General features: G+C 37.0%; 1 protein-coding gene across 8 annotated transcripts in view; it reads left to right on the top strand.

Moving 5' to 3' along the window:
• ARID1B (AT-rich interaction domain 1B) overlaps positions 1 to 26,421 on the top strand; it is a 412,304-nt gene that overhangs the window by 230,474 nt on the left and 155,409 nt on the right. For 5 of the 8 annotated variants that reach the window (XM_027082651.1, XM_027082631.1, XM_027082624.1 and 2 more), the window contains exon 5: positions 12,945 to 12,986. The exons of the other annotated variants lie outside the window; for them this stretch is intronic. In XM_027082651.1, coding sequence (XP_026938452.1) covers positions 12,945 to 12,986 — 42 coding nt within the window. The remainder of the gene's footprint in view (positions 1 to 12,944; positions 12,987 to 26,421) is intronic. 8 annotated transcript variants of the gene reach the window in all.

Below are 26,421 nucleotides of genomic sequence, written 5' to 3'. Positions count from 1 at the left end.
GACCCAGGCTGGGGCTGCTTAGACTGCGCTTGGTTTCCATTTGTGTAATAACGGCTATTTGGGGCCAAGTACATGCTCGTCCACCTTTGGCGGGAAAACCAACTCAGCATTTATTTAAAAGCCGGGAGAGGGGTGGGGGAGGGATGGACTGGGAGTTTGGGGTTAGTGGATGCAGCCTATTATGTATAGAATGGATAAGCAACAAGGTCCTGCTGTAGAGCGCAAGGAGCTATATTCAATATTCTGAGATAAACCATAATGGAAAACGATATAAAAAAGAATGTATATATGTGTGTAACTGAGTCACTTTGCTGTATAGCAGAAATTAACACAACTTTGTAAATCAAATATACGTCAATAAAATAAAATGTTTTTAAGCTGAGGAAACTGTTGACATATATATACTAACATGTATAGAATAGATAATAAAAACCTGCTGTATAAAAAATAAATAAAATCAAATTCAAAACAGAAAAGAAAAAGCTGAGAAGACTCTAAGCTTGTAAAGTTTTATCTCCTGCCTGTGTTTTCCTGCTCATAGGCTTTTTGGAATATTCCCTTTCTGCTGTTTAGCCTTTCTCTGTTGTGAAGACTTAGGGATCATTCAGTGTTCTCATTGGTCACCTTCTCTAGGAGTCTTAAGTAGAATGTTGCAATTTAGACATCTTTGACGTTTTCAAGTAAGCTAAACGACACATAAAACTATAGTACAATAGATTAATTAAGATATGCATTTAATCCAACTAGTAGTAATCAACTGTGGCCAATTGGTTTTAAATTTTTTTATTCTACTCCATGGACTATGTAATTTCTAAAGTTTATTTACTTTGATACTGTTTACATAAATAGCTTACTATGTGGTATGTTTCTTCTATCATAGTCAAGTCAGCTTAATCTTGGAATTCTGGAAACTTGATGATCTATTATGGGAATGTCGTTTTGAGATAGTTTATCAATACTGATGTAGAGGCAGAATCTAGGAAATGTGTCGTGAAGAATATAAGAGAAACGACCTTGAATAGGAGTTCTGAATATTAACATTCTTCTATTTGCTTTTATGGGTTATAATGTTATTATGTTTATTGTGGCAGATGAATATGCACAGTATTTTCACTTGTGATGTGTATACAAACAAGAGATTTTGTAGAAAATAATAGATTCTAGCAGGGACGTTCCTAACCTTGATCATAGTTGCTTGCGTAGGACACTTGCCAGTTCCCTTTTAAATTAAATCAAATCAAATATTATTTGAGTGTTTTGCTAAAAGGGGAGGGTCATGTACCAGTTTATGGTATTGTACACCTCTTCACATTTTAGTGAGTATGAAGAGCAAATGCAGTGTTAGCATAAGCCTTCATTGGTGATCATCAGTGGGCCAAGATAGCAGCTCTTTTTAGATTTTGAGCTACCGTCTTGTGTCATAGTGGTTAAGTTGGTTCTGGTAAGTGAGTTTTGGGCTGACAAGCTTTTTAACTCTCTAGCTTTCTGAGTACTGAATTAATGGAAAGGCTTAATTTTCTGTGTATCTCAGAAATGATATATAATTGCAAAAGAAAACAAACTTTTCACAGAAGTTGATGGAATTTGAGAAAAGTATAACATAAATTGAATAAAAAACAATTTCACTTCTTTCACATCCTCCCAGCACCATATTCCATGGTTACATGAATACCCCCAATCCCATTGGTGAAAAGACATCTGAAATTATAGGTACATCAAACTTTATTTAGGAGTCAGTATTCTCTTGTTGATCATAAAGTCTTAGATTCAGAAACCCTAACCCAAATAAGTGTCAGCACAAAAGACATACCTATTTTGAATAGTCATTTATGCCATTTATGCCCGCTGTCTCCAGGAGCCGTTTCTGTTTGCTCCAAGCATTTGCCTGGTTTACAGCAAATTGTGAAATTATACTTTGCCTACCTAATAGTCCTAGTGACTATGCGATTCCTACACTCCCCCAGGTTTTTCAGAGGGAGTCTTGAAGTAAATAATAGATTTCAGTGAGATTTCAATCAAATGTCTGATTTGGGGCTTCCCTGGTGGCGCAGTGGTTGAGAGTCCGCCTGCCAATGCGGGGGACGCGGGTTCGTGCCCCGGTCTGGGAGGATCCCACATGCCATGCGGAGCGGCTGGGCCCGTGAGCCATGACCGCTGAGCCTGCGCGTCCGGAGCCTGTGCTCCGCAATGGGAGAGGCCACAGCAGTGAGAGGCCCGCGTACCGCAAAAAAAAAAAAAAAAAAGTCTGATTTGACTAATCTTGCAATTAGGTAATAGATAAGGCTAAGATATACATATATGAACATGCATACACCTGCATCTATATATGTTAACAGGCTTTAGCTATCTCAGGTTATTTTTACTTTTGGCTTTTACCCATTCCCCCATTTTGTAAAATAAGTGAATTTGTATTAATTATAATTGGTAACAACTCTCCCTTTTAAAAAATAAAATAAAATATGGCATTGAGCTCACATTTTGTATGAGTAGGTTTATCTCCCTGTGCAGAGTTGTCACTGAGCTTGAGAGCTTCTTTCTGGAAGAAAAATTTGTCTTACAGCGTTTTACTTCAACAGTACTAAACCACTGCTTTGTGGAACCTTGGTTCTGTAGCCCTTCCACCATGAACATGATGATAATGCAGTGTAACTGTTTCAGCACCTGAGGCAGCTTTCATTCCAAACACTGTTTTTCTTCCTGTTAATAAAATCAAGATTTGAATCAAGGCTTTTCTTCCTGTGCTTAATATCAGTAGCTGGGATTTCCCATGTCTAGACCAGAGTTTCTAACCTTGGTACCATTGACAGTTTGGGGCCTGACAAGTCATTGTTGTAAAAAGGCTACTCTGTGCTTTGTAGTACCCACAAGATACCAGGAGCAAACCCCAGCCTAACCCCCAACTGTGATGACTAAAAATGTCACTAGACATTGTCATACATCCCCTGACTTATTGGAGGGGGGAGGGGCACAAAAATTTTCCTGGTTGAGAATCACTGGTCTAGACAAAAATTAAATCCATTGGAGATCCTTGGCCAAAATTGTTTATAAACTCTTGGTGAAACATGACATGAATGTTACTGCCAAGTAACTAGTTTTTTTAAATTTTATTTTAAGTTTGGTTGTACATTTTTAATTTCAGAAAACTCATTTTTGCTTAAAAAGCTGTAAAGAGGGACTTCCCTGGTGGCGCAGTGGTTAAGAATCCGCCTGCCAATGCAGGGGACGCGGGTTCGATTCCTGGTCCGGGGAGATCCCACATGCCGCGGAGCAACTAAGCCCATGCGCCACAACTACTGAGCCTGCGCTCTAGAGCCCGCAAGCCACAACTACTGAGCCCGCACGCCTAGAGCCCATGCTCCGCAACAAGGGAAGCCACCGCAATGAGAAGCCCGCTCACCTCAACAAAGAATAGCCCCCGCTCACTGCAACTAGAGAAAGCCCATGGGCAGCAACGAAGACCCAATGTAGCCAAAAATAAATTAAAAAAAAAAAAAAGCTGTAAAGACTTTGTATGAGTCTACTTAATATAACAGTGTTGAAAGGGCCTACTGAGAGTAAATATTTCATACGTTAAAAACCAAGTTTTTCAACCCTGAGACTGTATTTCAAGCTTTTTGCTACTTTATATGTAGAAAATAGTTTCACGGTATAAGCTCAGTAACTCTGAATTTTCTCATACATCTCTTAGAGTTATTACGGCTGGATTACCAAATAAATGTAAATATGTGGTCCTTTAACAGGTTTTTTTTTTAAGATTTGAATTTTAAAAACTGAACTTCAAAATTTCTGAGCTATAGCTTATGAAGAGTTAAGTGTCATACTTCATATCTGAAGGTTGTATTGTATTTTCTTGTCTGAACTTGTACATACTACTTTAACTTTAGTGTTGGCTGTAGTTTTGATTTTTAAGTTGATTTTGCTGGTTTTCATGTTGAAATTCAATTTTATGCACAATTTTATGCGTATTAAATATCAAAGATTTTCATTAGACACGATCCCTTTTTAGTTTCAATAAAGACCCTAAAGTTGTTTTCTACCTTACCAAAAAATTTCAGAAACCTTAAATCCCCCCTCCCAGAAGAAAAATCTAGCAATTCCCAAATCATTCAGAAATCTCTAGAAATTATCGTCTGAAAATTTCAGTCCTATGATCTAGAACACGTTATCAAAAAAGAAAAAAGGCGCACTCTACAATAAAAATCAAAGGCGTTTTGAGGATGACAAACTGGAATATTATTTTACTTTAGTTCTTGTCTGTGTATTTGGAAATGGTAATATTTGCTGAGTACCGTGGATTACTGTTTTGTGAAATGCAAAACTCAATGATACGCGAAGAATAGTATTCCAGTAGAACCTTAGAACCTTTTTAATAGAACTTTCTCATCACCCCGTTTCCTTTGCCCCTTTGTAGTCAGCTCCTCCCTCCACAGCCAGCTCCTAGCAACCACTGATCTGTTGTCTTTCCTGACAGTTTTGCCTTTTCTGGAATGTCTTAGAAATGGAATCATACAGTCAGTAGCCTTTTGAGTCTGGCTTTAGCTTCTTTTACTTAGCACAATACATTTGAGATGCATTCGTGTTGTTGCTTATATCAGTAATCAATTCCTTTTTTATTGGTGAGTAGTTTTCTGCTGTATGGATGTAGTCCATTGTTTTGTGTCTCCGTTCACTAATTGATAGACATTTGGATTGTTTGCAGTTTTTGACAATTTTGAGTAAGGCCTCTATAAACATTTTCATACAGGTTTTCAGGTGAACATGTTTTCATTTCTCTTGAGTAAGTACATAGAAGTGAGATGTCTGGATCATGTGGTAAGGCTACTTTTATTTTATTATCTTGTCACAGTAGATTACTTGAAAAAAATCAGTTCTCGTGTTCGAATCCCATGTTTTTAAACAAATTACTCATATTTTCTTTTGCCATATGGTACTGCTGTCTGTGGTGGAACCAGAGGGTTCCTCCTTGATAATTCACTCTTCAGGGGAGTGCTGTAATCATCCATCAGCACTGTTTCAGAAAGTGACTCTATTATTTCAGGTCAAGGTGTGCCCCTTGACATGAAGTAGCGACGTGAGTGTCACTAACAAGTGTGGTGCCTTCCTTCTCCTTTGGGTCAGTCTTTGTTCCGAAGAGGTGCCTTTTCAGGTTTCTGTTAGTTGTTTCCAGTCTGACCTGAGCCTCATGTGTCCCCAGGCATCCAGCTCTTCCGTGAGCAGATGAAGGTTTGTAATTATCTCCCTGACATTTTTCTGTACTGAAATGCCCATGTCCTGAATTACCAGTATTTTTCGAGTGTTCACAACTAGAGATTCTTTAGAGACAAGGCCTGTATGACCCTTTATTATAGAAGATTAATATTGAACAATTTTGAACTCAAAAAGGTATTAAAATAAACTCAGTAGCAAAGCTTTTTCACACAACTAATACCCATTTTTGAAGGCTTCCTCTTTTTCTTGTACAGTTTTTTTTAGACAACATGCTTATTTTGGAGAGAGGAAGACTGGGCAGACTGGAATAGTGGTGTGCCATCAGTTAGTTGCCTTGAAAACTTTAATATATTTACATTAGGTGGAGCATGTTTTAAAATCTTGTTAGATCTACAGCTGTGTCAAATTGTGGTTTATAAACGTGTATTCATATTTTCATTGTGTTACAGTCCTCAACACATTCATTCATACCTACTCATTTATTTGTTCAACAATTATTTATTGGTCTCCTACTCCATGTCAGGCACTTTTCTAGGTAAGAAACACACAACAGTGAATGACACTTGCAAGGTCCCTACTCTTGTGAAGTTTACATTTTAGTAAAGGGATAAGTAAGCAAATTTCAGGTGGTAATACCAGAAAGGTAGAGGGGCTCTTCGAGGAGGCGACCCTTAAACTGAGGTGTGAGTGATTTGAAGGGACCAGTAAATAGAAAGATCTGGTAGCAGAGTGTTCCAGGAGGAGAGGACAGCAAGTGCAAAGGCTATGAGGTAAGAGAGGGCCATGTGATGCATCATTTTGACAGTCTGGCCCGGGTATTTTTCCTGGTTTCTGCCGGGCTCATTCTCCCGTCTTCAGTTAGCGATGCTGATCTGCTAAATGGCTCCGCTCCTTGAAGTTGACGGGCTCTTGGCTAGGATGATGTGGTAACGGAACCATACGTCTCTTATCCTCCAGCAAACTAGTATGGCCTCGTTCACATGGTGGCTGGTTGACTTTCAAGAGTATGGTTAAAAGGGTGCATTGCCTCTTGAGTCTTAGACTTGGAGGTGGTACACTATGCTTCCTCTTGCTGCATTCCGTTGATCCAGGCAAATCATATGTCCAGCCCAGATTAAAGGGTTAGAGAAACAGACTCCACCTGCAGAGTGGGGCTATTTTTGCATGCTGTTCTATACTCAAGGTCTGTCTTCTCTGAGCCATATCATGAGTTTGTGATTGCTTTGTGAATCTTAAGTGAAGGTATCCTCACCCAGTTAGAGAACATAATTAGAAAGAGGAGTGTGAACACAATGCTCACAACCTTTGTTTTAAATTTAGCAGCCCAGGTTATGAAGATACAGCTAACATTCTAGTATAGAAGATGATGTGAGCATAACACTTGCAGTGAAAAGTGTAATTATAACATATCCATTGTTTGTCTTGAAATTGTATTACACTATATTAAGTATAACAGAAATGGTGTTTGGTGTATAGATAATAATACTTATTAATATTTATCCGTTCCCTATATAGGTACAAGTTTTTAGTTAATTTTAAATACATTCAGAGAATGGATGTTCTACTCAGAGCACTTAATAGTAGAAGGCATCACTGTGTGTTCTATTACCAGCTAACCAAACACCTAGCAGTTTCTGCAAGCTGTGTCCTTGAGCTGTCATGTGGCCCGTACATGCTGAGAAGAAGAATGAGGAGAATAATAAGTAAGAGAAGAATGCTGACAGGGTTTTACATGGTTTTTTTTAAGTGTTCGTTTTTTAAATGGATTACAAAAAAGTAAATAATAATGATAGTAGTGGTAATAATAAACAATAGTAATATTAAAAAGATGAAACAAGTTCCTTGCTTGCTAAAATTAAAACTTTGCAACCCAAGGTGAGCTGTCTGTGTGCTTATGTGAGAGGGAGAGGGAGAGGAAGAGAGGTGGAGGATGGAGAGCTTTTCTTCCTACAGACTACTTTTCATAAATCCTGTGACATGGTTTTGGAGAACAATTTATTTATTAACGTCTGCTTCTCCTTAATGTATAATAGGTAAAAGTATGCATAATCGTTGTAGTTGGTGTATTGGTCTTTTCGGACCAACCAAAAAAGAGACACAGCAATCTTTGTAAGTAGAATAGTATCTTTAACCCTTGAACATCAATCTAGGCAAAAATCATTTTTTCTAAAAGCATTGAATGCTTAGTAATTTACTTGTGGACAAATATTGTGATTGCAGATTCCATCAGATTCTTCTCCTCCTCTCACTCCCATCTGCCTTTGGGTTGAACACCTCACAGATAGTTTTGCTTTTCCCATCCCTACCTGGAATTGGAGGCAAACTTGGTATCATTTTAATGTTTTATTATGGTGAAGGTATGGTATGTATGATCACTGGAGAAAATAATGGATCATTCTGCATCACAGTTATTCAAATGGAAAATTAAAACTGCGTGTCCTCCTCCCCTTGTTATTTCAAAATAAATTATAGATGGATCAAATATTTAAATGTAAAAAATAAAAAGTGAAACGTACTAAAAGAAAACATGAATGAATATTATAAAATCCAGGAGTGGGCAAGACAATTTCCAGCGTGGCACATATTCTAGAAGGCATGGAGGGAACAAATGGATAGATTTGATTATTTATAATGTCAACTTTCTGTTTTTAATCCAACTTTAAAATTTTAACATGTCAAAAGCATTTCCCTAATTTATAAAATATTTCTTGAAAAGTTGAGTTTTTCATGGTTATGCAATGGTCAATCATATATAATACTTTGTTTAACCAGTCCCTATTTTTATACTTTTTTCTAATTTGTCATCATTTCAAATAATGATGTAGTATTCACACTTAATGTATAAACACTTGATCACAAATCAGATCACAAAGATTTCTCTAGCAAATAGATTGCTGGGTAAATGGGTATGAATATGTTTGAGGCTATTGATGTATAATGGAAAACTGTTTTCTGGGAGGGCTGTTCTTATTTACATACCCATCACAAGTGTTGAAGGGTCTGGTTGTACACACAAGCGCTGACTACTATACTTTTAAGCTTTGCCAACTTGCAAGATAAGACTTTTACTTACATTTCTATGATTATTATTGACATTGAACAATTTATAATGTTATCATTGGCTTATTTTGTTAACTAATTACTTTTAATTGAACAAGAAAAACACATGCGTTGGTGAAAAAATTCTTACATTGTGAGACAAAATACAATGAAAAATAAGTCTCTCCCTTGAGGCAATCACTGATGTATTTCTTACATATCTTTACAAAATAGTCTAAGTGTATCAATCACATTAATCGACTCCCACTTTTATTTTTAACACAGATGCTAGCTTACTATGTACACTATTCTGATTCTTTTCACTTCATGTGATATCGTAGAAATTTTTCCTTATCTACACAGATAGACACACCTCCTTTTTAACAGTATTATAATATTCTACTGCTTAGCTGTATGAGAACTTATTAAACACCCCCTTGTTGATGGACATTTTGTTGGTGGTGGTTTTCAGCTTTTTAGTGTTGCAAACAACTCTAGTAAACAACTTTGTAAATCTTTATTTTTGCACTTGAATATCAGTGGAATTGTTGGGTTTACACCTAATCGCATGTGTATACATTTTGGTGGATACTGCCAAATTGCATTTTATTCCGATATATGTTCTTATCAGTGCAAGACCATGATTTGAGTGATTTCCCACATCTTTGTCGATATTATAATTATCTAAGTTTTTAATCTTTGGTAATCCATGGTGAGAAAAATAGAATAATGTTGGAAGTTTTGACTTGCATTCTTTTAATTATGAGTAAGAATCTGTGCACATAATTATAAATCATCATTATTTGTTACTTTATTTCTTTTTGTGACAGTGTGATCCCGATTTTAGAATCTTTATTAAAATGGGACATAGTTTTGTCAATTTTTTTTTACATATATGTTTTTATTCTTTTTCAAATTCTTTTCCCATTTAGGTTATTACAGAATACTGAGCAGAGTTCCCTGTGCTATATAGTAGGTCCTTGTTGGTTATCTGTTTTAAATATAGCAGTGTGTACATGAAAATGCTGCTGAATATTTGTGTTTTCTGCTTTAGAGATGAAAGTAAAAAAGGCTTTGAAAGTGATTCAAGAAAGGGGAAGGTACAACCACTGTTACTTCCAAATTCATGAATTCACATTTTCCCAATTTTCTTAATAGAATGATTGGAAATTAAAGTGTTTTATTTTAATTTTGGCAGAGGGAGGGCTTGTTAGGGTAATTGGGAGAGAGAGAAGCCAATTGAAGGTTTTTTGCTTGATTAGAATGAAAGAACTGTGAATGGTGTAGCTGCTTCTGAACTTGGCGGATTGAATTTCCACAGTGGTTTTAGAAATTCTCTACAAATGGAATCCTTTTAGGCATGTGAAGTGTTGATTGTAGCATCATTTGAAAGAAGCATGGTTTAACGGCAAGGGCAGGACTTATCCTGGACTTAGGAAGTCTCTGCTTTGTTAGCCCACACAAATCCCTTCACACCTTATACCTCAGGACCCCTTGACAGGTTCTCTCTCCCAGTGATGTCAGGTATGCTTCTCATCAGTATATTCAGAGTCATCTTTGGCATTTGTTACAGCATCTGTGTGGAGAAGGAGAACATTGGGTGTCATGTCCTAATTTTAATTTAGATAAACCTGTGACCTTTTTTCTGGATGATTTTATAATATTGCTAGTTTTAAATCTCCCTAAACTGAAGATTAAAAAGAAAAATGACACCATGAGTAATCTCGTCTATTCATTTCTGGATTGAATTTATTTTTTAAATGAATGTTTAAATACATTGTACCCAATTAATAATAATTTAGTGAAACTCACCACTTTTTATCTCATACAGCACTGAGCACATGTCTTACATGTAGTAAATATCCAGAAAGTCTTTGTTAATGAGTCAAGTGAATGCAGACTGTCAGCACTTTATCCTCCCGCTACATTATTAAATCTTTACACTTAGAATGTACTGATTTTTTCCAGTTGTAAATTCTTGTTTTAACTTAAAATTGAGACTACATCATAGTAGTCTCAATTTGCTGATGATGGTTGTCTAATAACTAAAATCCCATCAGATAAGCACAAATCTACTTCTAGCTTATTTATAGGAATTATAGATGTTGGGCTTATGAAATAGAAAATCCTTATCCTCCTTCTGTTTTCAAAAGATTCAAATTTATGATAAAAGAACAAAAAAGCTTAGCTGGTTTCTGTTGCTAGTTAAGTTTAATGACTACCACCTGAAAATCATGTGTGACAGTTGAAATACTCCCTTACTCCCACTAGAGGGGGATTCCTTCCAACTTAGGTAAAAATGCTATTAGATACAACATGAAAACTTCTGTGTGACATTGATCTTTCTTTTTTTATTAAATTGAAGTTAATCTCATGTTTTAAAAATCAGCTGTCCTTCTGTAGGTATTGCAATTAAAATCTTACAGGAATAGAAATTATAAAGGATACTGAACTAGAGTGCACATGTATTTAAACCATAGTGCTTTTGAACAAACCGTAAATTTTTAAAAGTTGCTTTAATTAAACTGGTTAATACTTGGGAATTTCAAAACATCACTTTGAGCCCTCCTGGAGATAAAATCTAGGGTAGAAGATGAGGCTGACCTTTTGAGATCCACCTCCTTACTCCAGTCCCCAAAGTCTGTCCTCGTCTCTGTCTGCTGACATACCACATGGAGAGTTCCTAAATTTCACTTGAAAGTTTTGGTTTGCTATCATCTCAAGTTGTCCAATATATTAAAGCCATATCTTTAAATAGATTTCTATTTGCCATTGAATTTTCTTACTACTTTGACTTTTTGTACTGTGTTAAGCAAATGCAGAACTCACTCTGGAGATGATCTTTGCAGATTTAAACATACAATATGTTCTAAAAGCAATTCTATACATATTAAAATATCATATCAAGGGTGAATGTACCTAACACTGAGGTATGCAGATATGAAGTATGTGTGCAATTCAAGAGTAAATGTCATGTTGTGTTTATAGTAGCTGAGATTTGGTGACTTTGTTGCTTGCGCTTTTCCTTAACTAAAGTTTCCAATGTCGATTAGAAGTTTTAATGTAAAAATATTTGAGGCTAGTAACCTAGTGTTGTGAAAGGCAGGACTTAGGAAATTCAAACATATGTAAATTGCAAATAACTGAGTTCTTTTTTTTTTTTTCCTTAAAGACTATAAGAAGATCTTGTTTCTAAGTCTAACAATTAGCTTTGGAAATCTAAGTGTAAACACAAATGCTGTCAGTGAATCTTATAATGATCTTGTGCTGTAGTTATCCAACATTTCAGTCTTTAGCCTAAAATCACATTTGGTATCAGCAACATATGGTTTTCATCAGAACTAGGCTGCTCGTCTTCTCAATATCATTCATGCGTTTCTCTTGCCTTGTGTACCAACCTCTGTCAGGTACCAGGTGGTGGGTGAGCGTCACTTTCAGTAGAGCAGTTGGAGAGTGCAATTTGTTTCCTCATTTCTTCTGTGACCCCTTTACTTTCATACTGGATGACAGTCTTACTGCAGTGATCTTCCTTTCAGTATTTTCTCCCCCCCAAGGGAAAAATCCAGTGTTTTTTTATAGCAAGATACATTGGATAGCCTGTATGTTTTCTACTTAAGTGTCTACCACAAATGCCTGACTTTAAGGTGTTTAAAACTAACAGTGAGAGAATTCCCTGGTGGTCCAGTGACTGGGACTTTGCCTTCCAATGCAGGGGGTGCAGGTTCGATCCCTGGTCAGGGAGCTGGGTTCCCGCATGCCTAGAAGCCAAGAAGCCAAGATGTGGAGCGGAGGCAATATTGTAACAAATTCAATAGAGACTTAGAAAATGGTCCGCATTAAAAAAAAAACAAAAACAAAAAGCCCCACTAACAGTGAAGCCAGGTAGTCTGATGTTACTGCCCCACCTCCACTGTCTTCCCCAGACACTTAAAAAAATATTCCTATTTGTTCTGTTGCTTTCTTTCCTTGCTCTTTTCCATCATATACTGGTACTTTGTAGTAGTCAAACTTGAACGCTTTATACACCAGACTGAATAATTAGGTTTAAAAAACAGTAATTATCAATACACGTCTTGTTCCACACAGCTTTTAAAATTCATGTTAATGAGCTCTGTCTTCTAATGCATAAGACTGACAGGCAATTTTGAAGTTTTGCCATCATTTCACAACTTGTTGCTTAGACTCTGCCTGCCTCTTCCTGAGTATTGCTTTCAGGAAGTCTTGCTCTGCAGCATTCCCGAGATTCAGGACTACCCACTCTGATGTGAACGAGACAAGAAATTACTAGCAGCTTTACAAGCATGATGAAATTGCTTTATGGAGCATAACTTTCCCCTCACTGACAGTAAAAGTTCAAAAAGTATGCACGACATCTTGTGATCTAAGTGAGAAGCATGATTCTCCTAACTTCCCAGATCATTTTGAGGAACTTCTACCACCACTTCAACATGATAGCAAATATATTAATTTGATAGGTGCTCACCCTGTTATAAAACTGGAAGCCAAGGCAGTGACCTGGATTTATACCCACTCATGAAGAGACGCACAGATCTCTCTTTCTTGACACCTGACATAAGTTGAACACCAGCTTTCTCAAAATTCTCAGTTCTGGGCCATGCCTGTGCTCTGGTGTCTGCGGTTAGACTCAAAGAAGGCTTTTGATAGTGCCTGAATTATTTTTTTCCTTATGATTTCAGGTTGAAGTCTTGACTTCGGAGGATACTGCCTTTGGACTCAAGGTGTGTAGTCTGATGTAGCTTGTTGTGTAGGTTTCATCAGCTCCCCTAAGTGGATTGGAAGGCTCTACAGAGAGGACTTGTGTTTTTTTAATCAAATGGAGAGGTCCTAAAATCTTCCAAAGTTTCAGATTTCCCTGTTACTGGGATTAAGATCAGATTATGGTAGTATTTTCTTTTCCTTCTTTCTTTGTCGTGGAGAATATGAGAAATAGTATAGGAGACCAAGAGTTGTATTTAGTAGTAAATGACTTTTAAATTTGAATTAGCCATGGAATAGAATTTACTGAAATTCCCACGCCCCCAGGTTGGGGGCTGTGAAATTCAACCACTGAATGGTATCAGAATGCTGTGTTTAGTTCATAATTCTAACTTCATTCATTTATTTCTTATCCCTGCTTCAAATATTTATTGGACCCTTATGTTCCAATCACAACTAGATTAGATCTCAGCTCCTGCCCTTGAGCTACTCAGTCAGTTTGTAGGTACAGGCCTATAGACAGGTAAATTATCCTGTGGTGTGGTTGTCCCCATGCTGAGTTATGCCAAGGATGTGGAGTGTGGTGGAGCTGAGTGGGAAGGCGTTCTCGGAGGTTGATCCCTGGGCAGAGCTTGAGGGCTTGGCTTGTATTTAGGCAAGAGAGGACAGGAGAGATGAGAGCTGTTTTCAGGTCAGAGGAGATCCATGAAAAAACTCAGAGGGAACGAAAAGTAGTTAAATTCTGCCTCTGTGGCAAGCTCTAGGGTTGAAAAGGTTAAAGATTTGAATTTTATCCTACAGAAAATGCGTAGCTATTACAAGATTTAAAGTCAAGTAGTGGTTAGATCTGCAACCTAGGTAGATGATTTGGGCCACTTTGTGGAGGATGGGTTTGCCAGAGACCAGTGAAGGGGTTGACTAGGTCAGGTGAAAAGATGATGTGGGCCAGAGCTGGCATAGTGGAAGAGGAAAGAGATCCTTAAGAAGTAAGTCTGCAGGACCTGAAGATCACAGATACGCAGGGGAAGGAAGGCAGAGGAGCTGAGGGTGAGATCAAGGAATAGATTGGCTGCCCTGAAATATAGAGCACAGACGGAGGAGTCACAGATTTTTAGAATCGTAGTCTTCCAGACCTGTAGTTCTTTTTATTAGATTTACTTGCCTTTTGTACATATTTGCTAGTAATTCTTAAGCCACGTAACTAAACTGGTGAGAAGTACTTACTAGGTAGGGGAGCCTGACTTTCCTCTCATGTAGCTGCATAGAAGGACAGCCTAGGCGCCATCAATTACTTTGAAAATCACAAGTCTCGGAGGGTAGTTGGTGAAAACTTGAGAGCGTAAGGTACAGGTGCTCTTACCTGACTCCTACTTTCCTTTCTAGATGCGTGGCATTTTGTTAGTACAGTCAAACTAGTTGTGCTGCAAGTACAGGTGGAATGACGTTGTAATACTACCAAAATCAAAACTGTTTAGAGGTTATAAGCTTAGCAAGGTATTACATTATAAATAAATATAAATTAAAAGTAAAAAGACATTAACACTTTATAAATATTTTAATATTTGGTAAACTAACTCAAGTTTTATATCCTTTGTTTTTTTTGCCTCTATATCTACCAAAAATTACTAAAAGAAAACTAATTATAAATAGAGCTAATTCGGTATTTGCAGTATTTAACATATGGTCATCTTCTGCATTTTTCATTGTTTATTAAATACCCAGCATGCATGCAGAATATTCACTGCATATTTAATAAACCTGTAGGGTCAGTTCTTGTGAACTCATCTCCACAATCCTTCATGCTTATACTGAGTATGCAGCAGGACTGTGGAAGATTATTGTGCCAGCAGCTCTCATGGCTTGCCCCACTGTGTAAAGGCTTTGCATTTGTTTTATGGCTAAACTAGCAGATTGCTTCTGTAGCCTTAAATTCAACTTGTGGGAACACAATTTGAAATTTTTTTCCATGATTGAATGATTTTTAAAGAATTAGATGCTTTTCACTTTTGCATATCTACTCAAAAGTGTTCATACAGGTAACTATTATCTGTAAGTCAGCAAATATATTTTTATCTTGTCTCTTCAAAGGTCTAGGTATTCAGTATTGGTCAGGTTTTTGAACACTTATTTGCAGTTGATCTTTTCTCCTGTTTCTATATACACTGGGAAGAATAACTGAAATCTGACTCACTGGTAACACATTAATGGCATCGTCTTGGTGGATGTGGCGTGTGTGTCTATATCCCATATACGTCTCTGATCCTTTTAGTGATCTTTAATGTGCCTTTGATCTTTCTTTACTTTTTCTTTTGGACACTATCTAATTACTCGTTTCTTGTATGCTTCGTTTTCTCCCAAGTCGAACTAAAATCTACAAACTTAATATTTACTTAATGTCTATGAGCATGAATTAGTGGAAAATGACTTAACTGTGTTGGGACCCAGAGGTGCAAACGACCTATTTCTGTTTATGAGTGTGGTGAAACTATAACCCAGGAATACAATTTTGCAGTCATTCAGAACTGTCATGCCTATTGTGGCTGTTTTAACATTAATTTTTTAAAGCTAATCTAATAGGAAGGAAGTATCTGCGCTCTTTCTTCTCCTCCACAAAACCTTAATTTTGCACAAATCCTGACTCATTGTTTTATTAGGCTTATCTCAAAAAAGGTAACTTAGAATTTGAACATTTCAACTGATTTCTAGTGGTTCTGAGTTTTGTAACTTTGGCGGTTGTTTCTATACAGGTCTAGTAAGATGCTTAATTAATTTAAAATTACGTATACTTCTCACAAACAAGAATTTCAGTGAATAGAAGAGGTGTTTGAAAATAAAAAAATGAGCAAAGATATTTGGAAAGGAAAGTTCTGCAAACTATAAACTGCTGATCTTGACGTCAGCTGTGATCAGGACTTGAATATATTAAAAGTTTATAATTCTATAGAATAATAAATCAGGAATCTCCGAGGCAGCCAACATGGGTTGGTTCTTTTTACAAGAGAAGTACGCCTTCTATGTCATTAATATACTAGGTAAAGCTGGTAGTGATAATGAGACGATAAATCAGCTAATCAAATATATATATAATGATATTGTTAAACGTAGAAAAAGGCTAAAAATTGGACTTTGTTGCCTGTGAGTTCTACAAAGAAATTTATAGTAGGGAAGTAAAAAAGAAATGAATGAAATATCTCTGGGTTGTTAAAAAAGAAAAACTATGTAAACATAACTTTTCCATAAATTTCTTAAGAGATCTTAATCAGAATCTAAATAAATCACTTAAAAATTTCATGACCACAAATCTTTTGCCCTCTCATTTGTTGTATATAGCTAAGTCAACAGTTATAAAGAAGCAAGATTTATTTCACTATTAACTTAAATATCTTTGCTAATCTTAGTTCTGCAGTTACACTCATTGAATTCATTCGGTCATTCTAATGCATTTCATTTAAACAAATACCTGTGGAATAAACGTACATGTTTATTTATGTGCTGGGAATGCAGTAGTAAGAATAATAAACCCTTGCTTCTGTGGACCTTACATCCTTTTTTTTTTTTAATTTACTTATTTATTTTTGGGGGGGGCAGCGTTGGGTCTTCATTGCTGCGCGTAGGCTTTCTCTAGTTGCGGCGAGTGGGGACTACTCTTCGTTGAGTTGTGTGGGCTTCTCATTGCTGTGTCTTCTCTTGTTGCCGAGCACAGGCTCCAAGCGCATGGTCAGGCTTCAGTCGTTGTGGCTTGGGGCTCTAGAGCACAAGCTCAGTAGTTGTGGCTCGCGGGCTCTAGAGCACAAGTTCAGTAGTTGTAGCACGTGGGCTCAGTAGTCGTTTCTCGCGGGCTCTAGAGCACAGGCTCAGTAGTTGTGGCGCACGGGCTTAGTTTGCTCCGCAGCATTTGGGATCTTCCCCGGACCAGGGCTGGAACCCATGTCCCCCTGCATTGGCAGCAGGCGGATTCTTAACCACTGCGCCACCAGGGAAGTCCCAGACCTTATATTCTTGACACAACTTTTGGAATGATCTTATTCCAGGCAGGAATTCTAGAAGAGATGCAAATTTATATTCTCCTCTTGTATATAATTTTTTGCTACTCTATGGTATAAATTGCTTTAATTGAATCTATTTGTTGTATTCTACAAAATGGAGTAGAATTCCAGTTTGACTTATAAAACTTATAAATGACAAAAGGATTAGTCATCTGTAAACAAAATTTCAAAATAAAAGTGAAATTCATTTTGTCTTTTCAAAAATAAGGTACTTTTAATTGTGGACAACTGTCTAGGTGGAGGATCATATTTGGCAGTGACTTCAGTTACCTTTGGACTTATTCCTTTATTTTGACATCTGGCCATTATGAAAATCATCTGTATTTTCCTCCTTCATATAAAAGTAAAAGTTATGTTGCAGTCTAACTGCTTGTCATAACTGCTTGTCATAAGGTCTAAGAGGGAAATAGAACACAAAATTGGTAGCGCATCTCTGAATGGGCTCCCTTTACTAAACAACCAAAAAAGTGACCTTGGGGAAAAGCGGGAGGAGGCTCACTTGCTGTTTTTCTTTTCTGATCAGTTCATCTTACAGGAGTCAGGCCTTATCAGTTCTCACTGCATATTCTGGTCATCTAGAACTGTGCTAATAATGGTAGTTACTACCATGTGTGGCTATTTAAATTTACATTAATTCAAATTAAGTTTAAAATTTATTTCTTCAGTTGCGCTAGCTAGCTACATTTCAATAGCTACATGTTGTTAGCAGCTACCATATTGTCATAGTGCATGTACTTGAAGTGCATTTCCAACTTGAAAGAAAGTTCTGTTGGCCAGAGCTGGTCTAGAAAATAAAAGTTCCAAGTGTTCGTAAGACACATTGTAACATAATACATTTCACAATTAGAATAGAAATTTTTTTAATTGATAAAAAATCCTGAGGATTAGAGCAGATTAGTAGAGAACAGAAGGAATTTGCTCTTTTGGTAAAGTAGCATAAAGCAGAGGGGATGTTCTGTTCAGTAAAAATACATATAAAAAATATAATAAAGTTGGCATTTCCCATTGGATTTTGAGAGTAGAAAGGTTTTAAACTGGGTCATGAAGTTAGGCATCCTTCTGGTTCTGACTGTTGTAATGCGTCATTAATTCATTGATTTACCTGGGGTTATGCCTGGGGGCTAGGAGTATAGTATTTCAGATTTAGAATGTTTAGCGTCACGTAATAAGAGATTCTACCTGTTCAAATATCCTTTCTTTATTAATGTAACCACATGAAAGCATACATTAATATGTTTGTGTTTTTTTTTTTTTCCTTCTTGTGAAGCCATGTTAACTTCAGTTCTTCTAAACTCTTTCCATCTTCTTACCAGGATGTGTTTTCTAGTGAATTTACTTGGGTAACTCTCTAAGAGGGGTGTGAATATAAGTTAGGTGTAAAAGTATATTTAGGGTAACAATGTCGTTGAAATGAATCAGCAAACATTTTCTTTTTGAAGTTCATAATCATATCAACTCATATTACTTTTCATAATATAAAGGATTTATTTTTGCATTTACAATTCTTTATTTAATGAAAATCTACTGGAAATCCTTAGAGGAATAAAGGACCAAGCTTATTCTTTACTGTTTCAGCCATTGAATCTAAGTTAAAATGAGAATATATATATATTGGTAAAGCAAAAGAATTTTCTGTTTCTCCGTAGAAGAAAGACTGGAGGAGGAAAAACAAAATCCATAGCAATTCTCAAGTCTGGATTTGGGAACCCATGTTGAGTCCTTCCCTTCTTTTGTTAGAGCATTTCCCAGCCTCTCAGTCTGCCACCTGCTGGTGGTTCAAACACTTACATGTTTGATTTTTAAATAAATCTTCTTTTTTCTTCTTTAGGAAAGATTTGGGGGAAATGTTCTATTTATACTCACCTGAAATATTTTGGTGCAGTTTTACTTGTCATGTTTAATTATATTTTTAAAAGCTATTTTAGCTTCTTTTTCAGCTCTGTCTTTAGAGGATTATGTAAATATAAAATTTAGAAAAGACAGAATATTATGAAGGCCAAAGCATATACCACTAAGAGATAAAGACAGACTTATAAAGGTCTTGAGGTCTTGAGTGCCATGAAAGGGGTTACTTGACAGTTGTTGTGGGGGGCAGGAGGGTCTCCCCTAATTTCTGAATTTGGATGAAATACGGAACAGCAGCCCTTCTCTGCTCTTTTGTAATTAAGACTACTTAAGTGGAAGTGAGCAGACCTAGAGTTTACTTTAAGTCATAGTATAAGATTGGAAAATTGATTCCTTGCTCTCACTAAGGTTCTTTTCAGCCCTAAAATGCCACAGGTCTTCTTATTCATTAGGTCAAACCTTCAATTCTGTGCTCATTTATTCTTCTTCTGATGTCTCCCTGCGAGTGCTTACTAGTTTAAGCTATTCTCATTGTGTTGGGGGAAATATAAATATTTTTTGTCCATAAACAAACATTCCCAATGAAATAAAGCCAGGCAAAGATTTTAAAAAGAGAAACAAAGTAGAGGAATTTCATTTTCTGCCATCTTTATCTCCTGTCCTAACTTCTTTGGAGGCTCCTTGACTAATTCTAGAGCCTTAGATTCATGGGTCAGTTATTTGTTCATCATTTTCTCAAAGAGGAAAAGTACTCCAAAATATTCATCTCAATTTACTTTCACAATGACTAAGGCTGAGGGAGGTAACAGGACTGATTTTAAGCCCTATTTAATGACAAAGTAGGAAAAAAAAAATCAAGTTTCTGCCTCCCGGGCCAGTGCCCTTTATACAGAATTACAGCAATGCTTATTTTTAGTCTTCCCAGTACTGGAGCTGTAGATTAGATTGAATCTTACAGTATTGACATTTTTACAGCTTAAATTGCCAACAGTGTTGGCAATTTCCTATGACTCAATCCAGTGTATTAGGGCTCTCCTATATCATTTTAGATCCGCATTCAGTAGTGAAAACACTGTTTTTCTTTAAAAGCTGTTTCCCCCAATTGCAGTGTGTATGTGCATACTAGTTGAAATATCAGGTGATCACAGATGTTTGTGGAATTTAATCGGCATGAAAGGATCTAAGCCACATAGTCCAATGAAGAATGTGTGATGTTTCCAGAATAGGCTCTGACAGTATATAAAAAATCAGAAATATTCATCGTGACCACATGGGTTCTTAGTGTGGTAGGAGCTCCATCTCTTCTAGACCAAACGCTCTGTCAGGTGATGGTAGAGGGCAGACTCTTCGGATGGACTTCCTGACTGTATGGCGTGGGTCGCTAGATCTCCTAAGTATATTTGTACACAAATGTTTGCCCTGATGGTGGTGAATAAAGGAATGTGAGTGGAGGCTAGCAGAATTCATGCCTGCTTTTGTCAGACTTACATTGGTTTTTAAGAAAAGATGGTAGGAATTAAGCACGGCCTCAGGTGCTGCGGATCTCAGAAGTGATCTTTTTAAGGGAGGGAAGAGTCGTGCTTGAATGAAAGCTTATTTACTTGCATATCCTGGCATTTGATTGACTCTGTTTTTCTGCTGGGACATTATTTTGGCACTCTTATCTGAGGACTTAATTTCTAGTAATAATCAAAATGTGCATATATTCTCCTTATCCCCACCCTGAAACACCTGTTCATTGGGATGTGTACAGATAATTAGAGACACGTCTCTGGGCTTGCCTAGAAGATTCCTTAGCATAGAGTTACTGTGACCATATTAATAATCATCAAGCTGCTTAAGATTTTGTTGGGAAGAAGCAAAGCAGTTATTCTAGGGGAGATGGGGGATGATTTTGATTGCATGTGTTTTAAGTTCTCTCCTATGCCAAATTTTAAAGCCAGTTTTGTTTCTTCAGATGGTGAAAACCCTCCTCCTCCCTTAAATCTGGCTTTTACCCAAGCCATGTCAATTTTTGCAAGTCAGTTGAGAATGTCAAAGTGACTGGTGTTGAAAGAGCCAATATGTTGGAAGATGTTTAAAGCCAAGTAGAACATTTATATGAATTAAAGAATATATTAGGATATGATTTTTAAAAATCAGATTTGAAAAAAAAAACCTGTTGAATTAATACTTGCATACCAGATGTATCACTGATACGTACTTGTAACAGATATTCCCCAATAAGCAATAAAATTACCATTTTACAACTGAAGTAATCTATCCTGTGGGTCCATTTGCAAAGATATGCCAACGAAAATACATGCAGAGTTCTTGAAGTAATAATGCAAATAAAACATTTCATATTGTAATTTTAAAACAACAGGATTAGGAAACAAAAAGTCTGGGAGACTATTTGTTGTGTCTAAATTCTCCTTTTACTCTGGTCTTTTGACAGTTGGCTTTTTGATATTGTGTAATTGCCTTAGTGTCTTTGTGTGTACTGAAGGACTGAATTATCTGACAGAGTTGTGGTTGAAAATCGTACAAATTCTAAATAATAAAAGTAATAAGTATATCTTGTTTGCTTCATTGCAATAATTGCCTATTTTCATACTTTCCTGAATTCTGCTGGTGTCGTGGCTACCATTGGATCACAAAGTAGAGGGTTTTGCCATGTATAATTTATTCATTTGTGCACAGCCAAAGCATCCGTGCAGTGTGCAGTGATTGTGTGGCCCTGTGTGCCAGGTCACCGAGACCTGCTGCTGAGATTCGCTGCCCACTTTGCCCAGCGAGTGGGCACTGGCCTCCAGATGAGCGGGGAAGCCTTCTCTCCAGGCCAGAGCATACCTCAGGTGTGGATTTCCTTTGGTCTTAGATGGAAATGTGAAAAGGAGTGATGAAGGTGAGGAAGGGAAAAGTACAAGAAATAGTAGGTCTCATGCTGTATGTGATCGAGATAGAGTAAATTAAATCCTACAGAAAATTTCATTTACTTCTAGCTACACGTTGCAATTTAAGGCGCTGAATTGGCTGCTTCCTAAGAAGCTACGTACATTTTTATAAGAAATTCCACTTAACTTCCCTCCACTCTTCCCAAATTAAATTTTCATTTCAGGATGACTTTTTTGTGTCTCACTGAAGGGGGGGAGAGGAGGTGAAGAATGGAGTAGCAAATGAATACATATTATTTAAAATGAGAATTCAGGACTTCCCTGGTGGCAGAGTGGATAAGAATCCGCCTGCCAATGCAGGGGGCACAGGTTCGAGCCCTGGTCCGCGAAGATCCCACATGCCACGGAACAACTAAGCCCACGTGCCACGACTACTGAGCCTGTGCGCCTAGAGCCTGTGCTCCGCAACAAGAGAAGCCACCGCGGTGAGAAGCCCACGCACCGCAATGAAGAGTAGTCCCCGATCGCCACAACTAGAGAAAGCTCGCGCACAGCAACGAAGACACAACGCAGCCAATAAGTAAATAAATAAAGTAAAATGAGAATAAAATGAGAATTGGGTATAGGCCTAGATTGGATATTACACATTAAATATCATGGTAAAATCAATAAGCTTATAAAAAGTATTCAAACAAATTTCCTGAACATTTGTCAGAATTTTAAAATATGTGTGTTTATTTATTGTATCTTAAATTTGTGATTATGTTCTTCTAAGTTTCTCACATTATATTCCTATTTTTGTCTCATTTAATTTTTAATCCCCTTCTCAAGATGTAAGCATAGTTTCTTTATTCGTGGTAATGTGTTAACCTGTATTTAATATTGTCATAGTTTTAAAAAAGTTATTACATACAATTGCAGTATAAGAATAACAACAGATATTCAATTAAAAAGTATTTCCTGTGACAAATGAGTATTTTGGAAAGAAGCTGGGAAATCCTGATTTTTTAGGATGAAGAAGATAATCTTCACCATGTAGACATTTGAAGGGCTTCAATTTTGAAAGTAAATAAAAAATTTATAAAAAATTTAATATTTTGTTTTACCTTGTATGAGTCATGAAGTAGAACTAATGACATCATTCATGAAATGACTGTTTTTTGATTGACAGTGGAATTTTTCATTTTGTGCTATTTAATAGTATGTGCAAACATCTGGAATCACAAGTATTATAAAGACATGCAGGTGCATGTTGTAAATAGTTCCCGCTTGTGCACATGTATGTGTACATTCTTTTCTTTTACATAGAATGTATGGAGAAGTTGACCTCCCTAAAGGATAAGTTTGAAAAGGAGGGAAATGGAGATCTGCCAGGCTTGTTGGCTAGAGTCATGGACAAGAGCAAGGCCTGTCTGAACTGCCACTCAGTTTTTATTCTGCGAGTTTGCAGGGTTGGTGATTAGAGTGGCTTTCGCCCAATTATGCTGTGATTATTCTGCTGCACTGTAATTGACTGGGGAGATATGCTAATACCTGTCATTTGGGATGATAAAAGATGAGCGGGGGACGCAATGCATTATTTAGCTGGCTGTGTGATAGATGAGGGATGCGCAGAGTGCTTTAATTGCTGAGAAGAGAGGTTAAGCTGAACGAACGGATGAATTAGAAATGAGTTTTTTTATGGCTTGTGGAAAAGTGAAATAAAGGAAAATGTGCCTTAAACCAAAGCAGCAGATAGAAGTGAGCACAACGAAACTAGATCCAGGCAGCCTGCTTTATCAATTTAAATATTAACGAAACATGTTTAGAGTTCAGTAAATAATAATTGGAAGGAGAATATACAATAGATTCTCATATTAAGCAAAAAAAAATTGTTAAAGGAATTGTTTTTATTTGTGATTTGTAACCTCTTAAATTCATACTGTATGTTAGATTATACTGAAATGTAATATGCAACTATTCTGAATTGCATGCTTTGTGTCTTTTGAATGTTAGCTTAGAGGTATCTAGATTTCTTGTGCCTGTGTATCCTTCAGTAAATGCAGGCAGAGGAAGGCAAGAAAGAAAAAAAAAAGAAGCATGTTTATATATATATTAGGAAAATGTAATGATATAATTGGTGAGAGAGAGTGTATAGTTAATTCTTAAGTGACAGGATTGAAGGCAGCCAGTGGTACAGTTTTTACATGCTGCACACTTAGGTATTGGTATTTTTATGGCAAATAAATTCATGAAAGTGTGGTATTTTCCCTTTCGTATTGTTTCCTTTTGTCACACCCATGTCTAATCTTGTATCTGTATTTCACAAAAGTATTTTAAAATACTCCATTGTAATCTGCATGGTCATTTATACAATTTGATATTAGCGTTTTGCGTTATTTTATTTTTTGTGCATTTAATAAGTAGGTAATTATTTTAAGAATGCAGTCAGGCTAACAGTTTGTGGAAACGGACTGTTAGAAGCTGAAGGCTGAGGCCTTGCCCACATTGTCGGCTTTCAGGCACATTCTACTGTACCAGATAATGATGTAGGAGAGTGTTGTTGTCCCCAGCTGTCCTATTTTGTCTTGTAGATGAAGCAATGAGAATACAGGTTGAATCGCAGAAGTTGTGTTTTTTGTAAAATGAAGAAAATGACCCTTATATATTGTTGAATTATCTCCAGACTGTCCAGCTTCTCAGAGCCCGTGTGACTCGGCTAATAGAGCAGAATTTATCAGGGAATAGCTTTCAACCAGGTTATTGAATGGTAATGGATCTGTCTAGAACAAAGCATGCCTATTGGAATGGATGTCAGCTGTAGAGAGATGCTACACTCTGCTACTCCAGTAAGTTTTGTTGGAGCTGATGGCTTTCGCCCAGTGTAATTGACACCTCTTTTGCACATTCCTTCTGAAACTCAGTGAAGTTTCCTTATGGATGTTTTTAATCAGTGTCCTTGGAATTCCCAAGTAGACTCTTGTAACTACCTAACTCTTTCAGACAGATATAATATTTAAGGGCTGCTTCTATAGAACATCTTGTAAGGCTAAGTGGAAGTTATAAAGGAAAAGATGCAGTTAGCATCAAAGAACTTAAAATTAAATGGACAAAGGTAGGACAGACACAGCAACTTATGAACAAACAACAGCAGCGAAGGACAGTTTTTACAAGCTTTAGTTACACTAATTTAAAATTTCATGTTTTAGTTAATATCACCTTTAGCTGACTCCGTAATGAAGGATGACAGCAGCACTTTGGAGATGTGGTATCTTGGGTTTTTTTCTTGTCAATAGTATAAAAAGTAGTATACAAACCTATTTAATTTTGTACATCTTTTAAAAACATTACTAGCAGTTTAGTATTTTTCCTTCCTGGTAGGCAGTTATTCAATCCTGAGACATTGTGCCTGAATCCTGACTATAATTATCATCACTTGAATGTGAAAATGATTCTTTCAAGGTCCTCAGTTTGAAAGGTTTTGCTTTGTTTAATGTGGTCAGAAAAAAACAAATCATGTTTGTGGCTTTTGTTGTTGCTGTTTACTTGATGTAAAGTGTCTCACTGTAAATTTGTTGATAGCACGAAATTGTTCTTTTTTACACAATTGGATGTCTGGGAACTGTGATGTCACCATTCTTTACCTTAGATTTAAGTTCTTCCCCTTGGAAATGCTCTATCTTGAAACAGAATTGTAACATGAGACAACATAAAGCTTTCTTAAATTTCCTTAGCATCCTTTAATACACTTACTGCCCAATAGAAGGTTTTTGTTTTTTGTGTTTTTTTGCGGTACACGGGCCTCTCACTGCTGCGGCCTCTCCCGCTGCGGAGCGCAGGCTCAGCGGCCATGGCTCACGGGCCCAGCCGTTCCGCGGCACGTGGGATCTTCCCAGACCGGGGCACGAACCCGTGTCCCCTGCATCGGCAGGCGGGCTCTCAACCACTGCGCCACCAGGGAAGCCCGTTTTTTTTTTTAATGGTGATGAGTTATAATTTTTTTTTAACTAATGTGGTTATATTATTTTATAAAATTTAAAATATGATTATAAAATTATTGCCACAGGGGACATTATTATATAGTTCATTTCTCTCATGTTATAAAGGTAGCAAGTGAAGCTCATGCAAGAATAACAGACCCACTAGACCTAGTATCTCCTTGCTCCTAATCTGGGGCTTTTTCTTTTATACCTGTGGAATTGGTTCCTGCCTAATGAGCAAGGTATGTGGAAAATAGTTGTACACACTGAGCTGTGCAAGGGAAAAGAACCACCACATAAGCCTACTTACTAGACGTTACCAGTTCAGGTATGGGTGCTCAAGTTGGTTAAAACAAATCATTGAAAAATGATACATACGTTATACATTTTATTTTAACACAAAGTGTATTTATACGTACCTCCCTCTCCATCCATCTTACATCTTACAGTTGTCTCAGCCATGCCTAATTCTACAGCGATTTTTTAGCAGTTTGTTCAGCTTTAGTAGAGTTGGATTTTTCCATCTCCCTTCTTTTCACATTCATCCATTACTTGATTCCATTTTTCATTAAGTTTCACAACTAGAGGAGCGTGTAGCATAAGTATGCTTATAGGAGGAAGCACAGGTAACTGCTGGGAAGCAGGCCCCTCAGCTGCCATGAGAAGGGAAGCAGGAGGGCCTTCTAGAGAGTAGCGTCCTCCTCTCTGACGTGGAGCAGATGTCAGGAGGCA

This window comes from Aethalodelphis obliquidens, unplaced genomic scaffold (assembly GCF_003676395.1).
Source record: "Aethalodelphis obliquidens isolate GAN/ISIS:26980383/991018 unplaced genomic scaffold, ASM367639v1 scaffold3, whole genome shotgun sequence".
In the NCBI taxonomy this organism is placed as follows: Eukaryota; Metazoa; Chordata; class Mammalia; order Artiodactyla; family Delphinidae; genus Aethalodelphis; species Aethalodelphis obliquidens.
This window is presented reverse-complemented; position numbering and strand designations above follow the sequence as displayed.